Source organism: Hypomesus transpacificus, chromosome 22 (genome assembly GCF_021917145.1).
Source record: "Hypomesus transpacificus isolate Combined female chromosome 22, fHypTra1, whole genome shotgun sequence".
NCBI lineage: Eukaryota > Metazoa > Chordata > Actinopteri > Osmeriformes > Osmeridae > Hypomesus > Hypomesus transpacificus.
Window position 1 is genome coordinate 13989108 of NC_061081.1, and position 23121 is coordinate 14012228.

Here is a 23121-nt window from a genome sequence, read left to right on the forward strand (position 1 = left end):
AGGGGGACAGGGTGGTTGTGTGTATGTGACCCAGTTTGACCCCAAACTCCCAGAGTGGGGTGTGGTGTGAACTCCAGGACCTCTGCGCACCCTCTACGCTGCCCTCATCTCGCTCAGAAAGACCCCCCTTTAGTGCAGCAAAGTCTGCTACTTACAAATATAATTCTGGATGTAAGAAACACTAAGCCATACTCATGCATGTAAACACACAATGTTAATGTAATGTACAATGTTAAATACATGAAATAGGCTACATGTGTTTTTGTTACATGTTCCGCAGTGCTACACATTGGCGGTCCTAGCACATTTGGCACCCGGGCATGTCCCCCCCCCCGCCCCCCATGGCGCCCCTGGCGGGGCCTGAAACCGCCCCTGGTGCTACATCACATGCACCACACTGTTTCGTTTCCTTTTATGTAATATAACATTTGTTACAACAACAAAAAACATGAATCAATACCATATAATCATTGTTATTAATAATTATGTAGTTGTGAAAAGCAAATAAGTACCAATGGGAAGAACCATAAGACCAAGTAGTTAAACAAGTTACAATTAAACAACGTGAACCTCAAAAGGTGCAAGAGTGTACCTGTACAAAAAAAAGCAATCAACAATAATATAATTCACAGCGAGTACAAGAAGTTAAATCAGGTAGGCCTACAAGTCCCTCAATAAGAGTAATACCGCACTAAGGTATTGTGCAACTAGGACAGGGGTATAGTGACAGAACACTAAAAATTGTTAGATAGATCACTTGCATTTTATAATCAAACACCAACAATATAAACTCAGGTTCATGCCAATGTCAAAAGAGAGAAATATAGCGCCGGTCGTATTTTCGGTTTGTCGGTGTGTTGATGTTTGGGTCAAAAAGGGCTTTTTATTCATTTAGCAGAGGCTTTTATCCAAAGCGACTTCCAAGAGAGAGCTTTACAGTTTACAGTTTTTCCTACTAGGAATGAAAGTAACAATTTAACCAAAATACCACTTGTAAAGATCGGAAACAACCCTGTATTCTCTGTGTCTTCCCACGTGGTCACAGGCATAGCAGATGGCCTGGAGGAATTTTTGGTTCCGTTTAATCAGGTGAGGCCTAGCAGAGTAATACTGACGCCAATTGAAATAGCGCATATAGGCCTCATCATTCTTGTCCAACTGCAGGAGAAAGTCAGCCAAAGCTTTTGCATCAGGAAAGTCATTTACATGGATGAAGGAATCCCCTGGTATAAAGTTCTCATAGTTCTGTCTGGGGGGACCCAATACAATAGGTACTGTTCCTGCTGCTAGTGGTCCATTCAGCTTTTCTGTGATGTAATCTTTGTCAACGGAGTTCTCAAAGGAAAGGTAGAATTTGCAGCTTGCGATGGTTGAGAAATAATCTTCATATTTTAAGAAACTACCAAACACCTTGCCAAACACATCCACCTTAATATGTCTCACAAGCTCTCTGTAGTAGTTATACCTCAGCTCTGTCCCAGTGTGAGAGTCATTGTTGCTCACAATCCAGCAGACCATTCGTTCTTTCTTGGGCAGCGCAAAGTCATCTTTGGTCTTTTTAGACAACTGCCAGCGAACAGGAATGTCTGCATCCTGCCGGTAGTTTAAAGTCACATTAAAAAGTTTCTCGATACCTGGAACTTTCTGTGTGTTTGTTGGTGATTCCACATTAAACCAAATCCACTTTTGAAATGAGGGTCTTGGTGAGGGGGGTAGATTTGATGCATTGTGGTTTATGGCTCTATGAAAGATGAGCACTGCATCAGATTCACTGTACAGGGTCCTGTTGTCTGTAAGCTTGCAACCGTCAATGTTGAAGAACGTCTTGCAGTCCTTAAAATTAAACCTATCATTTTCAGGCCAGAACCAAAGCAGCATGATCGGTTTAGTTGCCGATGAGTAAGCTGTGTTCTTAACTGAGTAAGAAGGCTGGCTCTGGCAAGGTAACATTGGAGTCTTATAGTACATAGAAAACAGTGTTAAGAATCCTCCGATAATTAATAACACATAAACTATGTTGCTTGAAATTCCAGCGGTGGCAGTTTTCAGCATTTTGAGACCTGCAAAAAGACAAACATGTTTTAATTTTCTCGACATTAAAGATGAAAAATAACATCTCCATCTCATTTGATTACATTAATAAATGTCACTTTTAACCGTCGCTCGCTGTTCAGCGGCCGTGTCAACAGTGACATTGTTACACCGTTCAGGTTATTCAGGTTACACTTGCTGTTTTGACCTGTTTTGACCATCCCCACCCCTTTCTGACGAATGCAAATTCACAATAGTTGCTGCCCTAATTACCCGTTGGGAGCATTCCGATGGATCACTGGACTAATGCAAGCACCATATAGGCGAGGTCTCGCACGTGATCCTCTCCCCCTACATTTCCTCTCCTCTCCAAACACACAATATAGGCTATCATAAAATAATAAAGGCAGAAATGCCACACAAGAAATGTATTTAAAAACATGGACATTACCCTTGTAATTCTCTGACTAAATTATAACCCCATTTGACCCATAATTTAATGGTTAAACTGCTTTTAATGGTTTAAGTGCTTTATTATGGGTCGAATGGGGTTATCGTTTAGTTGGAGAATAAACATTTTTGAAGTAGGCTACACTCTTTTTTTAAATTTAAATTTCTCTAAGCATAACCTTCTTTCAATCAATAAATCAGGTTATTTGGTTAAGATAAAGATGGAAGGAGAAATAAACTAAACGTGGAAAAAAATTGAAATACCGTTCGTTCTCCAACAAATTAGTTGAGTGTAGACCCTGTCAACGATGTGCAATATCCCCGATCCTCATTTCATTAGCGTGTCCACTCAGTGAAATCAATGTGCGTTTTCTATGGCACGTATCTGTGTTGTGCACTTGTGTGTTGTGTTGTGAGAAGACAAACAGCAGAGGCCTGTTCCATAAAAGCCGCTCAAAAAAGCTGGATTTAAAGTCCCAAACCAGACTTGAATAAGTTTAATTAATCAAGCGGGGCTAAAGCGGTGCCATAAAGGCCAATTTTAGCTCACGCAATCCTACAAATTCAAGTCAGATTTTGTTAGTCGATCTAATTGCGCGTGCACCCTATTTTTAAACAGCCCAAAAAGTAAACATGGATCATACAATCCACCACGGCAAAAGCAATGCACACGGCCACGTAACTTCTTCCAGAAAGAACGTTCCCTTTAAGCCGTGTACTATGACAGCTCTCAATCCACCGCTTCATATAACTATAATGACACGTCATGATTGACATGAACGATGGGCTACGTAGGTCGAGATCGTCTAATAAAAAGCCTTTGTATTTATACATTTTGTAAACGTTTGAATACAAAGGCTTTTTATTCATTTAGCAGAGGCTTTTATCCAAAGCGACTTCCAAGAGAGAGCTTTACAAAGTGCATGGTTTACACTTTTAGGTTTACAAACAAATCGTTTTAACAAATCGAGGCGACAAAGCGTTTGCTGAAACGAGTCATTGTGATCCTTTAGGAAACTAGCATTGGGTTCAAACCATTCCTAAGTACCGTTGTAGCCTACTCCCGGAATAAATGCGTGTTTGCGAATTAATGTTCTAATCAACAATAAATGACAGTTCATGCGATTTCATTAATGTAAATTTAATAACATTTTAACAATTTTAAAACTGCAGTAGTAGAACAACAAAACAGTGCTATTTTGTGAAATTGTTATTCCAAACGAATTTGTCACATGTAAAACAGTCATTATTAAATCATTGAAAGTACCACTGGTACAGATCATTAACAACATTGTAGTGTTTGTCTCTTAGCATGTAATCACAGGCTAAACAAATGGGTTGGATGAACTCATCATGAGGAGTTAAGAGGTGAGCTTTTGCACTGAGGTACCTCCTCCATTGGAAGTAACGCATGTACATCTCATCATTCTTATCTAACTGGATTAGGAAGTCAGCAAGACCCTTCACATCAGGAAAGTCAGTAACGTGTATGAATGAATCAGCAGGAACAAACTCCTCGTAGTTCTTTCTGGGTGGGCCTAGTACTACTGGTACAGTGCCTACTACCAGAGGTCCATTCACCTTCTCTGTGATGTAGTCCTTGTGAAGTGAGTTCTCAAATGCCAGATAAAACTTACAGCTAGCAATGGTCGAGTAATAGTCTTCATACCCTAAACGAACCCCTGTGAAGGCAGCACCATAAACATTTACCTTTATATGTTTAACAAGCTCCTGGTAAAAGCTTGCTCTTGTACCTGTTCCGGTTCTTGGATCATTGTTAGTCACGATCCAGCAAACCAGTTTATTTTTCTCAGGCAGCTTAAAATCATTTTGTGACTTGGATTTTTTACAAGCAGCAACTCATTTCGCACCGTGATGTCAGCATCTCGTCTGTAGCTCAATGTCAGGTTGAAGAGGTTTTCCAAGCCTGGAATTCTATATGTATTTGTTGGTGATTCAACGTGAAACCAGATCCATTTCTGAAAGGGGGGACGTGGAGACGGGGGAAGGTTTTTCAAGTCCCAACTAATATCTCTGTGAAACACAATAACCCCATCTGCTCTGCTGTACAGAGATCTGTTGGCCGTCAACTCACAACTATCAATGTTAAATTATTTCTTACAGTCTTTAAAGTCAAACGTTCGTCCAAGGGGCCAGAACCACAGAAGCACGAGAGGTTTGACTTTCTCTTCAGGGTGCCAGACACCATCGTCCTGTTGCAAGTCAAACTGTCTGGATGCACATTCAGAATGTCCAGGCTCAAAGTAAATGAAAAATGCTACTATTGAGCACACAAGACCAAAAACAGCTATGCTCATTGCAAAAAAGGTTTTGTTTGGTAGTGTGTGTGACATTGTTGTGTTTGTGTTTTCCAGAAAGTTGCGTGCATTGTCCTTGATGCAAAATAAAAATACAGAAATTGGAAAAATCAGTTACTATGTCAAATAATAAAATTTTGTAATTGAAACAAAACACAAAACAAATGATATTCAATCCACAGTCACCTTTAAATGACTTTTATTATATTATTATTTATATAGAATGGGATTGTATGTCAAATAGGCCAACCACAGGGCTAAATATTTATTTTATGAGACCAGTCAGTGATTGGACATTTTTTTCATCAAAGATTTACATGAATTATATTTACCAATCAAAACATGTTGTAAAGAGATACTTTGATACATATACTTCACCAACCTTCTAGAAAATTACAAATATACTTTTTAAATATATTTACATGATGAAAAACAGTACAATATTGTGTGTTGCTCAATTACCATAAAAGCAATTAAAAGCAAACATCTTTCTAACTTACCACTGGAAACTGTTGCTGGACTGCTTGGTTCCTTGTTCGGAGTTTGATTTAGAAGCACCACACCTGTGTCTCCCTCTCCGTCCTCCTCTCCCATTTCCTAACCAATGGGTTTACTGTATTATATTTCATAGAATCTGAACAAAGAAACTCTAATCTTTCTTTGTCAACATATTCATGTACTTTTACATACTCTACTGTAACTATCTATGATAAAATCAAGCAGGTTATATCATTTGAAAAGAATAGTTAGTGTAAAAGTGTTTTACATTTTGGTTTTCATACATGATTAATGTATGAAATCTGATCTGCAAATTTGCACTATTGTACTGTACTCCACTTAGGTTAGAATAGGTTATAGGGTTGAAACAGGTTTTATGTGCATTTAGGGTTAGTATAGTGTACTATTTATTGTTATCTGTAATTTAGGAAGTTTTAGTATTAGGGTTAGTATAGTCGATTATTTATTGCCATCTGTATATTTAGGAAGTTTCACTTATTTAAGCCCAGTTTAGATGTAAATTATGTTCCGTGTACTTATATGTTATGTCATGCCAGGTGCTTGCGTTGTCTTGTCTTAAGAATTTCAGTGCCCAGTCTAACTTTGTGTTGTTCTGTGTACCTGACAAATAAAAGACTTGAACTTGATGATTGTATAGTTTTGAACGAAGTGTTTAATTTAGCAAAAGATTGGAGGTGTTGTGTAAATCGTGTGTTCTTCGTGTGAAACCGGAGTGGCAACCGTCTGCTGGTAGGGCTTTTGAAACTCTTTTGAAAAGACTCGTTTAAAGTATGAACTCTGGAACAGGGTCGAACTTACCTATAAGGCAAGGTAGGCAACCGCCTGGGGGCCCCAGATGCCAGGGGTGCCCTTGAAAGACTCAAGATCATCAATAACTAACATAATTATACAAATCGATTAAAAGTCATAACCTCCCCCAAAAGTATAAACAGAAATACCAACAGAGCGTTTATTCTATTTGTGTCAATGCACGCTTCCCCTCCCACCACATAGGGCCTACCTCTATGGACTACTCCATTGCAGAACCGCCACAGCACGTCATATCAGTAAGTTATCAGAGAAAGTTGAAGAGTAAATACGAAGTTAACTAAATGAAACACAATTACCCGAGCGAAGCACAAAAGAGGAAGAAAAAAGAGGAGAGTAATAAAGTAGTTACGAAACTGAAACTCCAGTTGGGAAATTGCCGCCCCCCTCATAATCCCCCTTAAGCAGTCATACTGAAAACACGAAGCAAAAAGAACAACATATATTTGGTGAGTCCGAGTCCATCTAGAATAGGCCTATCTTACAATTTTTTTTTTGAACGGAATACTATTCTATTAGTAGGCTACTACAGTAGCCTAGCCTACTAATAACATAGATTTTTGTAAAGTTCACATGATGTATTTTCTTCTTGATCGAACTTGTACCCTTCATTCTGCCAGTTTTCTATACCTTAGCTCACATGCTCGCGACTGATTAGGTTCGTTCGACATGACCCGACTTCATGCGGGCGGTGAGGGAGTTGGGCTAGGAATCAGAAGGTTGCTGGATCGATTCCCCGCCTTGTCAAATGATGTTGTGTCCTTGGGCAAGGCACTTCACCCTACTTGCCTCGGGGGGAATGTCCCTGTACTTACTGTAAGTCGCTCTGGATAAGAGCGTCTGCTAAATGACTAAATGTAATGTAAATGTATTAAGTCTATGTATGAAACTACAGTAGAATTGCAACCAGTTCAGAAGCCGGAAGTTTCCAGAGAGTGGTAGTCCTCCCTATATTAAACATTGTCTGCTATAGCCATAGCTATGTGTGAGGTGACCAGAAGCATGACCCTGAAAAGGAGGACACTTGGGTCCAAAAAGGAAGACAACAAGTTGTTGACTTGGGGGGGATGGGGGCCATTAGTATGAAATAAAGACAATAACATTATTCATTTTAGTAAGTCAACAGTCTAAACTGCAGTCTAAACTCCTGTAAGAGTGGTGATGTTTCACAGCATGAAATAATTTGGTCACCTCAGCAGCGGTTGAAATCCGCTGTTGTTGTGTTTGGAGCAAAAAATTATGTTAAGGTCGTTGTATGATCAGTGCTGCTGCCACCCTCCACCGTCCCCTTCTCCCCCATGCTGTCTGTATCTATCCAACAGGGGGATTATATCTCTATTGCTCCCTGCCTCATATGTCATGTATGTATGTGTTGCATCGAGGAGGCAGGGAGTGCTTCCCTTAGATCATCCACTCCGCCAAAGTCAAATCTACATGTCCATGTCATGTAACAATAAATGCTCAAATCTAATACGTGATTGTCTTGACTGAACTATCGTTATCCTTGTGCCGGTCTGTAGCGGCATGCTGCTCTAAAGCCCCTTTCCCCCTACTGCTCAGGTCTATATCAATGCGATAGAGCTTACAAAAGGAATTATATTGATCTGTGCTGCTCGAGTGGCAAAGTGGAGTTCTGAACTCCACGTAGGTTTGAAGGAGGTCTTTCTTTTTGGCACTGAAGCCCACGCGAGTGGTCAATTGCAACGGTGGGCAGGAAGGATCAAAAAGGACAAAAGAGCAAAAAGGAGGACACGCAACAGAGGTCTGGACAAAGGGCTGGAAAACCGGACTGTCCGGACTAAATCCAGACGAGGAGGAATGTGCGTGTGAGGTATGTGTGTGTGCTTTTGTGTATGTGTGAGTGTGTATGAGTATGTATATGAGAGTGTGTGTGTGTGTGTAAGAATGATTATGTGTATTTGAGTGTGTGTGTGTACCTGCAGGACAGAAGGTTGACGTACCCTGAGGTGAGCAGGCCCTGCTCTGTTAGCAGAACAACTGGTTCATCAGTAGAGGGAGAGTGTGTGTGTGTGTGTGTGTGTACGTGTGCGTGTGTCTGTCCAATGAGCAGGGTATGTGCGTTATGTGACAGGTCAATGAATGGTAGGTGGGGAAGAATGTTGACACTGACACACTGACTCAACCTTCTTTCATTTCGAACAGAAACACCGTTGTCTATGCAAATGCATATATTATTTAATAAGTATTTCCTTTAATAATTTATCCTTCAACAGCTGGAGAGACAGTCTGGCCCAGCTGCTTTGTGGTGGTTCTGCCTCTTGAAAAGTCTGTTAACTTCTCTCTCCTGAATGGAGAGAGTCGTCACTGTGTGTGTGTGTGTGTGGGGGGGGGGGGGGGCTGAGGGGGGGGGCTCTAGGGTGGGGACGTGCAGTTCAGGACAATCCAATTGTCTTTTAAATCTGCAGTAGAACTCGTTCAGGTCGTTGGACAGGTAAAAGTCGTTAACAGTGGGGGGGGCTCTGGGCTTGTAGTTGGTAATCTGCCTGTGCCCTCTCCAGACAGAAGCAGAGTTGTTAGCAGAGAACTGTTTTTTAGTCTCTTTGAGTACAGCCATTTAGCCTCTCTCACCACCTTGCTAAAACCTGTTCTTCGACTCTTTGAATCTGTTTTCTATCCCTACTCCTATGCTCATGTTTGTCTGGGACACATGTCAGTTGTTACAAAACTAACAACAGGTGCATCATCTGGTTAGGGTTAGGGAGTAGGGCTATTAATCAGAAGGTTGTTGGTTCGCGGCCGTGCAAAATGTTGTGTCCTTGGGCAAGGCACTTCACCCTACTTGCCTCTAGGGGAATGTCCCTGTACTTACTGTAAGTCGCTCTGGATAAGAGCGTCTGCTAAATGACTAAATGTAAATGTAATGTAAATGTAAATGACTAAATGTAAATCTGACTGATGCACTAGATCAGATTTTCAAAATCATCTTTATTTTCTATGATTGGTGTTGTGTTGTGATAAATGACAACACAACACCAAGCTTAGGTCTCTTAATCATGTTCTCTCCGCTCTGAAGGCCGGAGGACCGTCTTGTGGCACAAGAATGTAAACATAGAAAGTGACCGTCAGGCAATAATGGTGTCACAACAGTCACAGAGAAAGAGATTCACAGCTCCCACACCATGACCAGTCTCAGAGCAGAGAGCGATCACCGACAAAGCGACAAATAGACACAATCTACTCTTATCAATAGCAAACTCACATGAGAACATAACTAGGCTACTACTACGTCTGTACTTTGGTGACCTATTTACTGAGTTATTTGCCCCCTTTCCATGAATCATTATGCTCACATACTGTAGGTCAATAATTAACCTACTCTCAGTGCCAGTCCTAGCACATTTGGCATCCTATGCAAGGTTTGCCTACACCGCCCCCTCCCCCCCCGCCCCCCCCCCCCCCGAGGTAAAACCGAGGTGAGCTGAAGGGACAGGTGAGGTGAATTGTCACTGAAGCCCATGCGAGTGGTAAATTGCGACGGTGGGCAGGAAGGAGGAGAAAAGGGCGTCTGGTTAGGACCAGGCTAGGCCTACTTACATGATTCAGTAAAATAACCCGTCATTGGATAATGGGGGGGTCAGATGGCTGAGCAGTTAGGGAATCGGGCTATTAATCAGAAAGTTGCCGGTTCGATTCCCGGTCACGCAAAATACATTTGTGTCCTTGGGCAAGGCACTTCACCCTACTTGCCTCGGGGGGAATGTCCTTGTACTTGTTGTAAGTTGCTCTGGATAAGACTGTCTGCTAAATGAGTAAATGAAGTAGCCTAGTTATGTGCTCATGTGAGTTTGCTATTGATAAGAGTAGATTGTGTTTATTTGTCAGGTTGAATAGGTGATCGCTCTCTGCTCTGAGACTGGTCATGGACTTGGAGCTGTGAATCTCTTTCTCTGAGACTGTTGTAACATCATTACTGCCTGACTGTCACTTTCTATGGTCCTCCGGCCTTCAGAGCGGAGAGAGACATGATTGAGACCTAAACCTGGTGTTGTGTTGTCATTTATTGTCAGAGGTCTGGTTCTTTACCAATCTGGACAAAGGCCTACATTGACTCCAGAAGAAATAAAGATGATTTTGTTGTTAGTTCGTAACAACTTTTTTTTCTCCTTGTTGGGACATGGTGTCCCAGACAAACATCAGCATGGTGTACTTCACTTTGTTACTAAGAGCAGCAAATATCATGCCTTCTGTAAGCATTGATATAGACGTGAGTAGTAGGGGGAAATGGGCTTTAGAGCGGCATGTCGCTACAGAATGGCACAAGGAAGCATGACCCTGATAATTTTTGAATTTGTATTCAAATGACAAATGTTGACTTACAAAAAGGACTAATGTTATTGTCTTAATTTCAAACTAATGGCTCCCATCCCCCCCGGTCAACAACTTTTGGGGATTGTCCTCCTTTTTGACCGTTTGTCCTCCCTTTTCAGGGTCATGCTTCTGGTCACCCTAAGTCTGGGGGTGATGCAAGGTTAGCTCCCCGATCTGTCTGTTTGCTCTTGTCTTGTCAATGTGATGCTTTCTTTTGCTGCTTTCTTTTCCCGCTGTAGCCTCGCTCGCGTCGTGACTCGTGATTCTGTGAGTTGAAATATTCTCTCCTTGTTCTCGAATATAAAAATGTGATAAAGGATATCTTAATAAATGCTTCTTTGAACAACATGAATTAAATGTTAATCAGTGTCAAATTGGCAAAGATAGTGAATTATGTTTTAGGGTGGCACCCAGCAGGGCAAATCATCAGACGTGTCCATTGTCAACCAGACACTCCTCTGACTCCGCGACAGCAAAAGAAGATGGTGTTCTTTTGAAAAAAATATTACCTTGGAAATCTGTATTTAATAACATTTATCAAAAAATTAATGTTGGGGAGAATTTTTTGGGGGGATTTGCTACGAATTTTATGTCGGGCTATGTATAAAATTACACTTCAATGTATCATTCGAGTGTGATTGATACACACATTTGGGGTTGTTTGTTTTGAGTGTGTGTGTGGGGCAGGCCAGCATTTCCATCCCTGTCACCCGGGTGAGGTTGTGACAGTCTGAAGACAGACCACAGTGACCTGGCGTGGCATTGACCTCAACGCCACAGAAAGGGAACTAAGGGTTCTCTGTCTGTAGCCTACATAGCCCAAGTACATCTATTGTACAGATACAAATTGTGACATCTTGGAATATAACAAAAAAGCAAAGAACGTCCGTACTTTGGTGACCTATTTACAGAGTTATTTTATCCCTTATCCATTAATCATTATGAAGCCTCAGGTCACATACTGTAGTTCATTAATTAACCTACTCTTACCATATACCAGTCTTTTTAAAGCAAGTCAAGGCAAGTTTATTTGTGTAGCAAATTTCAACAACAAGGCAATTCAAAGTGCTTCACATTCTAACTCTAAAGGTGTATTATAAACTAGTTGTATGGTTATAATTTATAACCATACACCTAATAATATAACATGACATTTGAAATTATATTACATGCAGCTTCTTCTTTGATTTATTTTTATTTAAGTAGGTTAGGTTTTTAATTCCATAAAGAACATTTGTATTTATACATTTTGTAAACAATTGAATACATGTTATATTCAACATTTAATTACAGTTCATGTTAATTTCATATATGTACATTTCATAAAATGTAAACAAAACAACTGCTGTAGTGGAACGACAATGCAGGGTTATTTTGTGAAATGATGTTATTCCAAACGAATTTGTCAAGTCAAACAGAAAATCATTGAATGAAGAACCACTTGTACAGATCATTAACAACACTGTAGTGTTTGTCTCTTAGCATGTAATCACAGGCTAAACAAATGGGTTGGATGAACTCATCATGAGGAGTTAAGAGGTGAGCTTTTGCACTGAGGTACCTCCTCCATTGGAAGTAACGCATGTACATCTCATCATTCTTATCTAACTGGATTAGGAAGTCAGCAAGACCCTTCACATCAGGAAAGTCATTAACATGTATGAATGAATCAGCAGGAACAAACTCCTCATAGTTTTGTCTGGGTGGGCCTAGTACTACTGGTACAGTGCCTACTACCAGAGGTCCATTCACCTTCTCTGTGATGTAGTCTTTGTGACGTGAGTTCTCAAATGCCAGATAAAACTTACAGCTAGCAATGGTCGAGTAATAGTCTTCATACCCTAAATGAACCCCTGTGAAAGCAGCACCATAAACATTCACCTTTATATGTTTAACAAGCTTCTGGTAAAATCTTGCTCTTGTACCTGTTCCGGTTCTTGAATTATTGTTAGTCACGATCCAGCAAACCAGTTTATTCTTCTTAGGTAGTTTAAAATCATTTTGTGACTTGGATTTTACAAGCAGCAACTCATTTCGCACCGTGATGTCAGCATCTCGTCTGTAGCTCAATGTCAGGTTGAAGAGGTTTTCCAAGCCTGGAATTCTATAGGTATTTGTTGGTGATTCAACGTGAAACCAAATCCATTTCTGAAAGGGGGGACGTGGAGACGGGGGAAGGTTTTTCAAGTCCCAACTAATATCTCTGTGAAACACAATAACCCCATCTGCTCTGCTGTACAGAGATCTGTCGGCCGTCAACTCACAACTATCAATGTTAAAGTATTTCTTACAGTCTTTAAAGTCAAACGTTCTTCCAAGGGGCCAGAACCACAGAAGCACGAGAGGTTTGACTTTCTCTTCAGGGTGCCAGACACCATTGTCCTGTTCCAAGTCAAACTGTCTGGATGCACATTCAGAATGTCCAGGCTCAAAGTAAATGAAAAATGCTACTATTGAGCACACAAGACCAAAAACAACTATGCTCATTGCAAAAAAGGTTTTGTTGGGTAACATTGTTGTGTTTTCAATCTGTCTCCCAGAAAGTTACGTGCATTGTCCTAAATGGACAATAAAAATGCAGAAATAGGAGTAAATCAGTTACTATGTCAAATAATTACCTTTTTGAATTGAAACACAACGTGAAAAAAATCATATTTAATCCACAGTCACCTTATAAATTAATTTTATTTCTGTCAGATATGGAATGGGATTTTATGTCAAGTAGGCCAAACCCAGGGCTAAATATTTATTTGATGAGACCAGTCAGTGACTGCATTGTAAAGACTGACATTTTCTTCATCAAAGATTAACATGAATTATACTTACCAATCAAAACATGTTGTAAAGAGATACTTTGCTGCATTACTTCACCAACCTTCCAGAAAATTACAAATTTACTATTTTTTATATTTACATTATGAAAAACATTACAATATTGTATCCTGCACAATTGATAAAATAGAACATCTTTCTTACTTACCACTGGAAACTGTTGCTGTAAGAATTACCGCTTAGTTCCTTGTATGGCGTTCACTGGATTATAGTTCCTGGAATCTGAAAAAATAAAATTTCTTAACCGCCCAGGCCACACCCCTTTTTGAGCTTTATCGCGACATAATCACAGGAATGTCGATCTCATGAGAGTTGAACTATAAACACAACGAGTAAAAAGAACACTCTTCACGTTAAACCTTTTGACCATTTGTTTATTATTTATACAAAGTATACGCCCTTATCGCCCCCATCTTATATTTGAAAGTGTGTTAAGTTTATCATCTATTCAATATTCATATTATCGTAATAGATAGTTGCATATCAATAGTGTTTGGTGCATGCCGAAGAATACCCCTTCCCCTCTGAATCGCACAAACACACACACACACCGAGCACACACACTCACAGAGAAAGAGACATGCACACACATACACCTGCTACATTTAATCACCAAAAGGCAGTCTGCTCCCGCTAATGCACTCTTTACCCTATGTAATGTGGGAACCTGCAAAAGTTAATTCGAAAACATTCTAAATATTAAACTTTTTATTGAATTGTACGTCTCACAACTGCACATTGGGGGAGGGACAACATGTATCCTAAATTAGTTATTTTGCGCACTTTAGGTAGACTAGAAATGTAGGTAACTTTTCATTAAGTTATGAGTCTTCAATTATAAAAATAAACAAACACACACAAAATTATTGTTTAATAATAATTACAACCGTATCATTACAGTCTTTAAAATAAACAATTCAGATACAGAGACCCTAGTGTGCTGTGTACTTGTTGGACCCCTTTGGTAGGCCTACTGTTCAGGTCAAATTGAACCAGAATATTCAATAAAAGAGGAATACAACTATTATTGTTTGTCTCTTGCCATGTAACTAAAGGCAGATTTTTTTTTTTAAGTAACTCATCGATGAAACTCAGGGAATCAGATGTGAGGTCCGGCATTTGCCCCATTTTATCATTGTCATCTGACGAAGGAAATCAGTGAGCTCCTGTCATCAGGCAAGTTCATTAAGGTGTAAAATTAATCAATTATTATTAATCATTAATTCTGTCTAGGTGGTCCCATTACTACCGGTTCATCATTGGATATGAAGGGTCTTTACTTAGCTTGATATAATTTTGTCATTTGTCGTTGGTTTGTGACAGGCTTATTTGTTGCTATAGTAAATTACTCTATAAACCAGTGTTTTATAAAACTTCACCACTAGATGGTGGCACCGTCCCACTATCTAGTAATAACAAAGTAATAACAAAAACTATGGTTGACCTTCACACATTGATATCATTGATCGAATGACTAGTTATAGGTTAAAGCACCGTTAAATCCTGAGAACAAATATAATTAGGATTTCTCCATCTGGAGGAAATCTATTGTTGTTATGATTGTATAATTATTATTATTCATATTATTATTTTCCCCTTAAACTGCCTGATTACTCAAGATAGCCACAAATCGTTTTGTCATGAACCATAGGTTGGCGAATTGACACACGTTGCATGTGTCAGAGTCTAGTACACGGATGCAGGGGCGGTTCTAGAGATTTTCGTTCGGGGTGGTAATGGGGTGGCAGAAGGAAGTCGTTGGGTGGCCTCCTGGAGGCGAATCAAACCCAGAGTGGGGGGTACAGTACTCCCTATGGTAAATGATTAGGCTAGAACATTAACATCAATTAATATTATTTATTGAAATGTTCTGTAATGTACAAATAATATTTTTCCATGGGAAGATTGAGGTTCATGTTGTTTAATTGTAACTTGTTTCACAACATGCTCTTATGGTTCTTCCCTTTGGGACTGTTTTTTCACAATGTATGCTTCATGTTTTGGCTACCCGCAATGTTTGGGGCTATCTCGTTGTTATGATCAGTGACCTATGCTTTTTTGTAAAGCTCTGTCTTGGAAGTAGCTTTGGATAAAAGCGTCTGCTAAATGCATTTAAAAAAAACTTGGGGTGAGAGTTTTTTTTTGGGGTGGCAGCTGCCACCCCTTGCCCCCCTTAGATCCGCCACTGCACGGATGATGTCATAGAGACAAGTTGAAATGCAGGGTCGATGGCCAAAGGACTCTTTTATTTCATGAATGAATGTTACTGGGAAGCTACATACAGTTTAAGCCTATGCAACTCATTATAACATGATCTACTCTGTTAGCCAATAGGAACGAAAGCTCATTATCACAGTACTTTCACTCCTACAGCTATGACAGGTATTATTGACCTGACAATAATGTACCTGGAGCATTACTGTAAATGTATGAATAGATCGATTAGATAGATGGATGGATTAGATAGTCCGTCAGTCAGACAGACGGATAGACAGTTTACTATACAAAATTCCAGGACAATTTTTTATCTGTATTCCAGCCATTCTGGGTCATGTCTGTATTCTGTATTCCAGCCATTCTGGGTCATTTCTGTATTAACATGTCATCTGACTTCACCTTCTGGGTCATGTCAGGTTTAGCGTAAATGTCTTCCGACATCTACTTGTTTGCTGCCATTTCCTGTCTTTCCTGATAATGCTTTAGGCAGGTTATAGTTTAGATTATCATCTAGTAACACTGCAGAATGCAGTATCAGACGTATTCAGTATTCAACGTCCACCATGCTTGACAGGCTTGTCCTCTGTGCTGAGGGAGCTGGACAGTAAGAACTGAATGGAGCTGTTTGTTTCCCTTCTGTAAGCAAAGGGAAGTGTTTTGTAAAGAGGAAGATCAGGAGACGGGTAACTAATATGCATAAACAGGTACAGAGATAGTGTAACTGAGTTCTGTTGTCTGAGATGCTTTATGTTTCCACACAGTTCTACTGTATGTCACGTTTAGGATAATATTACACATGCAGTAAATCTATGGTATTGTAATGTGTGTATAAATGTGTGTCTCTCTGCGTGCATATTTGCTTGAACTGTGCTCAATGCACATGTGTATATGGACTATTTTCAGAGCTTCTCTGTCGAGAATTATTTTTATTTAATATGAGGCACTGCATTCATGTCAGGTAATTTGATACACACAGTATCAAATTGAGTTACACACAAAGCAGAGAAGTATCAGTTCTCCACAGGTTAAATTCTGCAAATCTATACTTCTTCATTCACATTTTCTTTTTCATTTAACTACCGCTTTTATCCAAACCAACATACAAACAGTGCACTTGCTTTGGACCAAGAGCTATAGGCGGGAGGTCAGGTTGTTTAAGGTGGAACGCATTGGCCGAGAGACCTACCATTTATACAAGGGTTCATTTAGTACTAAGGTAATTAGATTAGCCAGTGATTCCCAACCTGTGGACCACGGCCCACTAGTGGTCCATTAGGGTAATGCAGGTGGGACGCCATACCAATGAAAAATAAAATATGAAAAATAAATATCAAAATATTGATATATACTGTTGGTAAATCATAACAATTCGTACTCATTTTAAATTTATATTTTGACTTTAGTTCATCAGTCAGGGTTAGGGTTCGTAGCCCCCACCTCTCCCAAAAAACGTTGACGGTGTTTTAACTGACATTTCATTTTGCATTCGCCCACTATGCACGCATTAGATCTGCATATTGCATAATCCAGGAAAATTTCTGGTTGTGAGCAGTTAAATTAGTTCTTGCTCACTCGCTCACCGTTTTTTATGAGGAGTACGGGTTGTTGTCCCAAAATGACAATAAATGATGTACATAGGATTGTTGCTTCCCTTCAAGCAAGAGGGAAAAGCACATTAAAAATCCCAAATTTCTCCCACACTGGGATGATACGAACAGTCTAAGCCGCTGTAACTTGTCACATAGTCTACTTTATGTTCTAAAACTGGTTGTTCCCGTCCTTGATTGTGATTGGCTATATCGCATTCCATGCCGTTGTAAAATCCAGCATAACCTCACAGGTTGTCCTCATAACATTCTTTAACATTACTGCGCATCGAATATTTCAAATTGAAAAAGACGGCAAAGAAGTCCGTCTGGCTGTTGCGTGGCAACGATTTATGTTGGAACTATACTTTGTAGTAGCGGAAGAATGACGGTTTATTATTAAACTATTTTGTTTCTAATTGTTTTTATTGATGAAACCATATCAAATATTTGTAGTAACAGTTTTAGAATTAAACAGGTAAGGGGGTTTTCGACACTCCGCTTCGCGTCGTGCCTAACAACTCCCCTTACCTGTTCTAAAATCAGCATAAACCACGGCCTCTTGGGGCTTATTGCTTATTAGCCAATAAGAATGGAAAGCTGAGGTGCCCCTAATGTGGTATTAATAATAACTGGAAACATGATGAGGGATCGAACAGTAACCTTTTCTTCCCCAACGTTATAGTGAATGAATAATAATACAATAATAAATAATCTTCCTCTTTTCTAAAACTTCCTGTTTGAAAGAGGGGAAACAAACATCTCCAGTCAGTTCTTCCTGTCCATCTCCCTCGTACGGACAGCACAGAGGACATGCCTGTCTGGCGTGGTGGACGTTGAAACGCAGCTCTGATACAGCAGTTGGAGTGTTACTAGATGATAATCTAAACTATAAGCTGCCTAAAGTATTATCAGGAAAGACAGGAATGGCAGAAAATATGTCAGAAGACATCTACGCTAAACCAGACATGACACAGAAGATGAATTCAGATGACATCTACGCTAAACCAGACATGACACAGAAGGTGAATTCAGATGACATCTACGCTAAACCAGACATGACACAGAAGGTGAATTCAGATGACATCTACGCTAAACCAGACATGACACAGAAGGTGAATTCAGATGACATCTACGCTAAACCAGACATGACACAGAAGGTGAAGTCTGACGGGGGGGAGATGGAGGAGAGGATGGTGGACATCTACGTTAGTGCTGACACTCTCAGAAGTCACGACCCCTGCTTACAGGCTAAGGACCCTACAGCAGAGAACTCTGCAGGAGATCAGCTCTCAGGTAAAACACACACACACAAATTACATACATACATATATTAACATAAACACACTGTACAGACTAATACACAACTGTAGCCTATTGGGTTACCTCTACCTTTCACTTTATGCTCCTGTGAAATCACATAACACTCACACACTGAGTCCCCACTGTGTCCTTACACACACACACACACACACACACACACACACACACACACACACACACAGATCATAACTGTCTCCACTGTGTCCAGGTGCTGGGGGTCCAAAGAGGAGTCTCTCCAGAGCTGCAGCAGTGTGTCTGGGGCTGCTGTGTGCTCTCCTACTGGCTGGGGTCGTAGCACTGGGAGTCATCTGTGAGTACTTCTAATTAAACATACATCATTTGATATAAATATATACTGTACATATATATTTGTTTTATTTTTTTGTGGCACTATTAGACAATATGTTAATCATTTCTGTAGATCATTGTAACATGAAGCTTCATTTTCTCTTCCTTATTCTTTAACAGTCACCAGAGTAAAAGATGACAAAACCATAAAGACCATGGAGAGAGACCAGTTACAGACCAGTAACGCCATCCTGACCAGAGAGAGAGACCAGCTGAACACCAGTTACACTAACCTGACCAGAGAGAGAGACCAGTTACAGATCAGTTACACCAACCTGACCAGAGAGAGAGACCAGTTACAGTCCAGTTACACCAACCTGACCAGAGAGAGAAACCAGTTACAGTCCAGTTACACCAACCTGACCAGCGAGAGAGACCAGTTACAGACCAGTTACACCAACCTGACCAGAGAGAGAGATGACCTTAAGAGGAGGCTGTGCAGTAAGTTCATAGGGACAATTTTAATTAATATACTGAATAATTGTAAGCTGTATGAAATAAAAGTTGTCGTTAATGCAATTGTTACATGTTACAGTAAAGCAAATTACACAGACAGACGTGTTCTGCACTCTCTTGATGGCTCACAAAAAAATTGGTTGAAGATCGGTTGTACTGTAGCTGTTACTACTGTAAATATTGAAAACTAAATATAAATTCTGTGTTGTAATGACATCAAACAGAGTATCTAGATGGACGAAGGAGGTTTGGCTGCAGATGTTACTATGTTACATTTTATTTGCGTCTGTATAGACTTTAGGTCGGAAATGAACTAGTGCTGTCTAAACATGTTCTCTAACTGTTGTGTTTTCAGATGTCACTTCCTGTTCTGTTGACTGGCTGAAGTTTGGCTGCAGCTGTTTCTATGTTTCTACTGAGAAGAAAAACTGGGCTGAGAGCAGAAAGGACTGTAGAGACAGAGGAGCAGACCTGGTGATCATAAACAGTCCAGAGGAACAGGTGAGAGATGGGGAGAGAGAGAGTGAGAGAGAGGGGGGGGAGAAAGAGAGAGAAAAATATGTATATATAGAGAGAGAGAGATGGAAAGTAAGAATGACAACAACAGAAATGTACAGCATGACAACAACAGAAATGTACAGCGTGAGTTCAAATTCAAGATCAAGGTAATAAAACTGCTCCTTAATCTTCCTCCATGACAGTTATTCCTCAATAACTTCACCAAGAGAGTGTGGATCGGTCTGACTGACACAGTAACTGAAGGGAACTTTACCTGGGTGGATGGAACTCCACTGACCACACCCAAGTAAGGGAACTACTCTTTCTATAGATATTCAACCTTTGCTTGACTGCAAAGTCAACATGCATGATACCAACATCATCACCCCATAAATCACCCCAGACAGGCCCAACCAATCACAATCAACATTAAGCTATAAAGAAAATACAGCGTGTTGCCAAAAGTATCTGAACATTTACATTACATTTACATTTATTCATTTAGCAGACGCTTTTATCCAAAGCGACTTCCAAGAGAGAGCTTCACAAAGTGCATAGGTCACTGATAATAACAACAAGATAGCCCCACAGCATTGCGGGTAGTCAAAAAACAAGAAGTACATATTGTGAACAACCAAAAAATAGTGCTAAAAGGAAGAAACCATAAGAGCATGTAGTTAAACAAGTTAAAATTACACAACATTAATCTCTAACATCCCATACCAAAACCATGGGCATTAATATGGAGTTCCCCTTTGAGGCTGCAACAGCTGCCACTTATCTCGAAGGCTGTTTTGGAGTGTGTCTGAGAATGTGCTTCCATTCATCCACAGGAGCATTAAGTTGGATACTGATGGTGGGAGATGAGACCTGGCTTGCTGATAGCGTTAGAATTAGATACCAAATGTGTTTAATGGTGTTCAGGGATCTTAGCAGTGTCGTGGATAATTTTATAAGTTCCCGTGTATAGTGAAAATAAATCAGAGTCTCGAAGTGAAGAAAATCCGAAGTCCGTACAAGTCAAAAATAAACAAAGTCCAAAGGTTGAAAATGATTCTAAGTGTTGACAAGTGAAAAATAAACTAAGTCCAAACGTTGAAAATTATTCCAAGTGTTGACCCGTCAAAAATCAGGCTAGGTCCCAACAAGTGAAAATTATTCTAAGTCCCAACAGATGAAAAATAAACTAAGTCCAAAACAGACGCACTGGAACTCAGAGTCTGATGCAAAGGTTTATTCCAACACGGGGTAAAAAAGTGAGTGAGCTCCGAAGAGCAGACTGTCCGTTTCTCTCCGGACAGTCCCTTTTATACTGTATTTTCTGCCTATTATTTGTGTCATTTTTTGCTATTGGTACAATACAGTTGGTCACAGATACGTTATGCATCCTCACATTATTGGTACCTTTCTGTTGATGACCATTTCTACGCTTTGTCACCCAATTGGCCCCTATACTAGGGTTTCTGATTACAGAACCTGGGTCACGTTGGCATCTCTGTCCTTACATTAATCTGACCATGTCCAGGCTTGTGTTGGGTGCACACATCTTAGACTTTCTTCTAGTTGGTATGGGATGCTCGTGCTTTATAAACATAGGAAACCCCTAGACACCGACCTAGGCCTGACCTGGGTGACAGCTTCAGACTTGGTTTGCAAGAGTTCCTGAAGCTCGGCCATAAATGTACGTTCTAATTTACGGCTAGGCCTCTGCATTCCTTTGAGTGGTACTTCCCCGTCCTCCTTTGCTAAAACCAATGTCTCACACTTCTATTGTTTTTACTCAGTCACAGCTTAGAATCAAATTTCCCATAATACAACTTCGAGTATAATATAAGGAATAACTGAGACATTCACTTTTCAATTAGATAGTTCCATAAGTGTAACCCATCTCCATCATTTCAGCAGGGTGATATAATTTTCTTCATCAGCAGCCCAATCAAGTGTTTTCTGGTCCAAACTCGACTAAACATTTCTGTACAGAACTCACTCCAAACCTTGACTGGGCAGCACAGATCCCTGAATACCATCAAACACATTTGGGATTAACTGCCTCTGACCACAGCGGAAGAGAAAACTACTCTTTTGAATAGTTTGAGACTCCTGACTCTAAACTCTAAAAATGTCTTCTTGTATTATGTTTTAATATTTTTACCTTGCTTGACTGACTCTGGTGCATCAGCAGCATCGCTCCATTAAATCCCTCCAGACACTCAACCAATCACATTAGCATCAACATTAAGCTATATGATAAATATACAGTACTAACATATACAACTCTGATACAGAATGGTTTCTCATACTGTATTACCCAGATGTAGACCTCAGTGTGTGACTGGTTGTGTTGTTATTTAACCCTGTAGGTACTGGTACGACAAACAGCCTGATAATCACGTTTACGCAGGCAACGTTGATGAAGGCTGTGCTGAGATATACTACCCGTCTCCTGCTGATACAAATGTTGTTCTTCCCAAGACATGGAATGATAACAGATGTGATTATAAAAATTACTGGGTCTGTGAGAGAGGGATCTAACAGATATACTCTGGGGTTTCTACACATTTAACCTTCTAGCATTTACTTTCCCAGCTATTGTCTTGTCAATAATACCTGTCATAGCTCCATGTCTGAAAGAACTGTGGACACACCAATCACAATCAACAGAGCAAGAGTGTAAAAATACAATATTTACACATGGCTCTGAGTCTGTCTCAACATATTCAGAATGGCCTCACATACTGCATGACCTAGATGTGGACCTCAGTGTGTGTGTGTGTGTATGTGTATGTGTATGTGTGTGTGTGTGTGTGTGTGTGTGTGAGGGTGGGTTTGTGTGTTGTTATTTTACCCTGTAGGTACTGGTCCAGCCCAAACCCTGACAATCACAAATCAGGTAATATTGACGAGGTCTGAGATATACCCTTTCTACAGCCCAACTACTCGACCCCTGACATGGAATGACAACAGATGTAATGAAAAGAGTTTCTGGGTCTGTGAGAGGGGAATCTGACAGGGGAGATCCACTGTAGGTCCTCCATGCATTTCATTCTCTTGCTACTTTTTTTTCATTTTGATAATACCTGTTTGATTGAAAGTGAATAATTACCTTTGACTTCCTAATGGCTAACAGAGTCAATTATATAATACGAGTTACAGTGGCTAAAACAGTTTGTCTCATTGATTGTGGCAGAAATCAGAGGTTTTCTATGTGTGTATTCTAATCACAATCAGTACATCAGCTATTGCCTTTTATTATGTTTTCTCATGTATTGTTGATTTATGTGTTCCTACTGTAGCCTACCCCACAGCCTTCTCAGAGACTGTAACAGATTAAACGCAGATTATATACTTTTATTGGTAAACTGTTATATTTCTTTCATTTAATATTATATTTTAAATTCCTTTGATTA

The 23121-nt window shown here is 40.0% G+C and overlaps 4 protein-coding genes across 9 annotated transcripts; 1 reads left to right on the top strand and 3 right to left on the bottom strand.

Annotated features, from left to right (window-relative positions):
- Window positions 1-579: 579 nt before the first annotated feature.
- On the bottom strand, window positions 580-3201 carry LOC124484591 (4-galactosyl-N-acetylglucosaminide 3-alpha-L-fucosyltransferase 9-like). Its single transcript, XM_047045570.1, has 2 exons — window positions 2746-3201; window positions 580-2060 (listed from the first exon to the last, which is right to left on the bottom strand). The coding sequence occupies exon 2, from the start codon at window positions 2050-2052 to the stop codon at window positions 976-978; it is 1077 nt and encodes a 358-aa protein (XP_046901526.1). The 5' UTR covers window positions 2053-2060; window positions 2746-3201; the 3' UTR covers window positions 580-975.
- A 411-nt stretch (window positions 3202-3612) lies between these two features.
- Window positions 3613-4586, bottom strand: LOC124484612 (4-galactosyl-N-acetylglucosaminide 3-alpha-L-fucosyltransferase 9-like; the record flags this gene model as incomplete). The annotated part of the gene is given in 2 exon segments (XM_047045603.1): window positions 3613-4329; window positions 4332-4586. Coding segments are annotated over 2 exon segments (849 nt in total), but the record flags the coding sequence as incomplete, so codon positions are not given.
- A 6868-nt stretch (window positions 4587-11454) lies between these two features.
- LOC124484588 (4-galactosyl-N-acetylglucosaminide 3-alpha-L-fucosyltransferase 9-like) lies at window positions 11455-13502 on the bottom strand. Of its 2 annotated transcripts, none has more exons than XM_047045567.1 (3): window positions 13435-13502; window positions 13281-13329; window positions 11455-13012 (listed from the first exon to the last, which is right to left on the bottom strand). In XM_047045567.1, the coding sequence occupies exon 3, from the start codon at window positions 12966-12968 to the stop codon at window positions 11877-11879; it is 1092 nt and encodes a 363-aa protein (XP_046901523.1). In that variant the 5' UTR covers window positions 12969-13012; window positions 13281-13329; window positions 13435-13502; the 3' UTR covers window positions 11455-11876. The 2 variants fall into 2 exon arrangements, with proteins under 2 accessions (XP_046901523.1, XP_046901524.1); XM_047045568.1 differs by having other exon boundaries at window positions 11455-12983; window positions 13435-13498.
- Window positions 13503-17612: 4110 nt separating this feature from the next.
- On the top strand, window positions 17613-23025 carry LOC124484584 (C-type lectin domain family 4 member M-like). 5 transcript variants are annotated; one of them, XM_047045555.1, is made up of 7 exons: window positions 17613-18079; window positions 18125-18385; window positions 18621-18722; window positions 18881-19201; window positions 19572-19717; window positions 19918-20021; window positions 22075-23025. In XM_047045555.1, the coding sequence occupies exons 1-7, from the start codon at window positions 18016-18018 to the stop codon at window positions 22244-22246; spliced, it is 1170 nt and encodes a 389-aa protein (XP_046901511.1). In that variant the 5' UTR covers window positions 17613-18015; the 3' UTR covers window positions 22247-23025. The 5 variants fall into 5 exon arrangements, with proteins under 5 accessions (XP_046901511.1, XP_046901512.1, XP_046901513.1 ...); XM_047045556.1 differs by having other exon boundaries at window positions 17614-18204; window positions 18250-18385; window positions 22075-22979; XM_047045557.1 differs by having other exon boundaries at window positions 17614-18249; window positions 18340-18385; window positions 22075-22976.
- Window positions 23026-23121: the final 96 nt, after the last annotated feature.

Bases quoted from the DNA above. Each gene is read 5' to 3' on its own strand.
- LOC124484588 (XM_047045567.1), bottom strand. From the start codon at position 12,968: ATGTTACCCAACAAAACCTTTTTTGCAATGAGCATAGTTGTTTTTGGT.
- LOC124484584 (XM_047045554.1), top strand. From the start codon at position 18,016: ATGGCAGAAAATATGTCAGAAGACATCTACGCTAAACCAGACATGACA. The intron at 19,718-19,917 runs GTGAGAGATGGG...CCTCCATGACAG, and splicing joins TAAACAGTCCAGAGGAACAG to TTATTCCTCAATAACTTCAC. The intron at 20,022-22,074 runs GTAAGGGAACTA...TTAACCCTGTAG, and splicing joins ACTCCACTGACCACACCCAA to GTACTGGTACGACAAACAGC.
- LOC124484591 (XM_047045570.1), bottom strand. From the start codon at position 2,052: ATGCTGAAAACTGCCACCGCTGGAATTTCAAGCAACATAGTTTATGTG.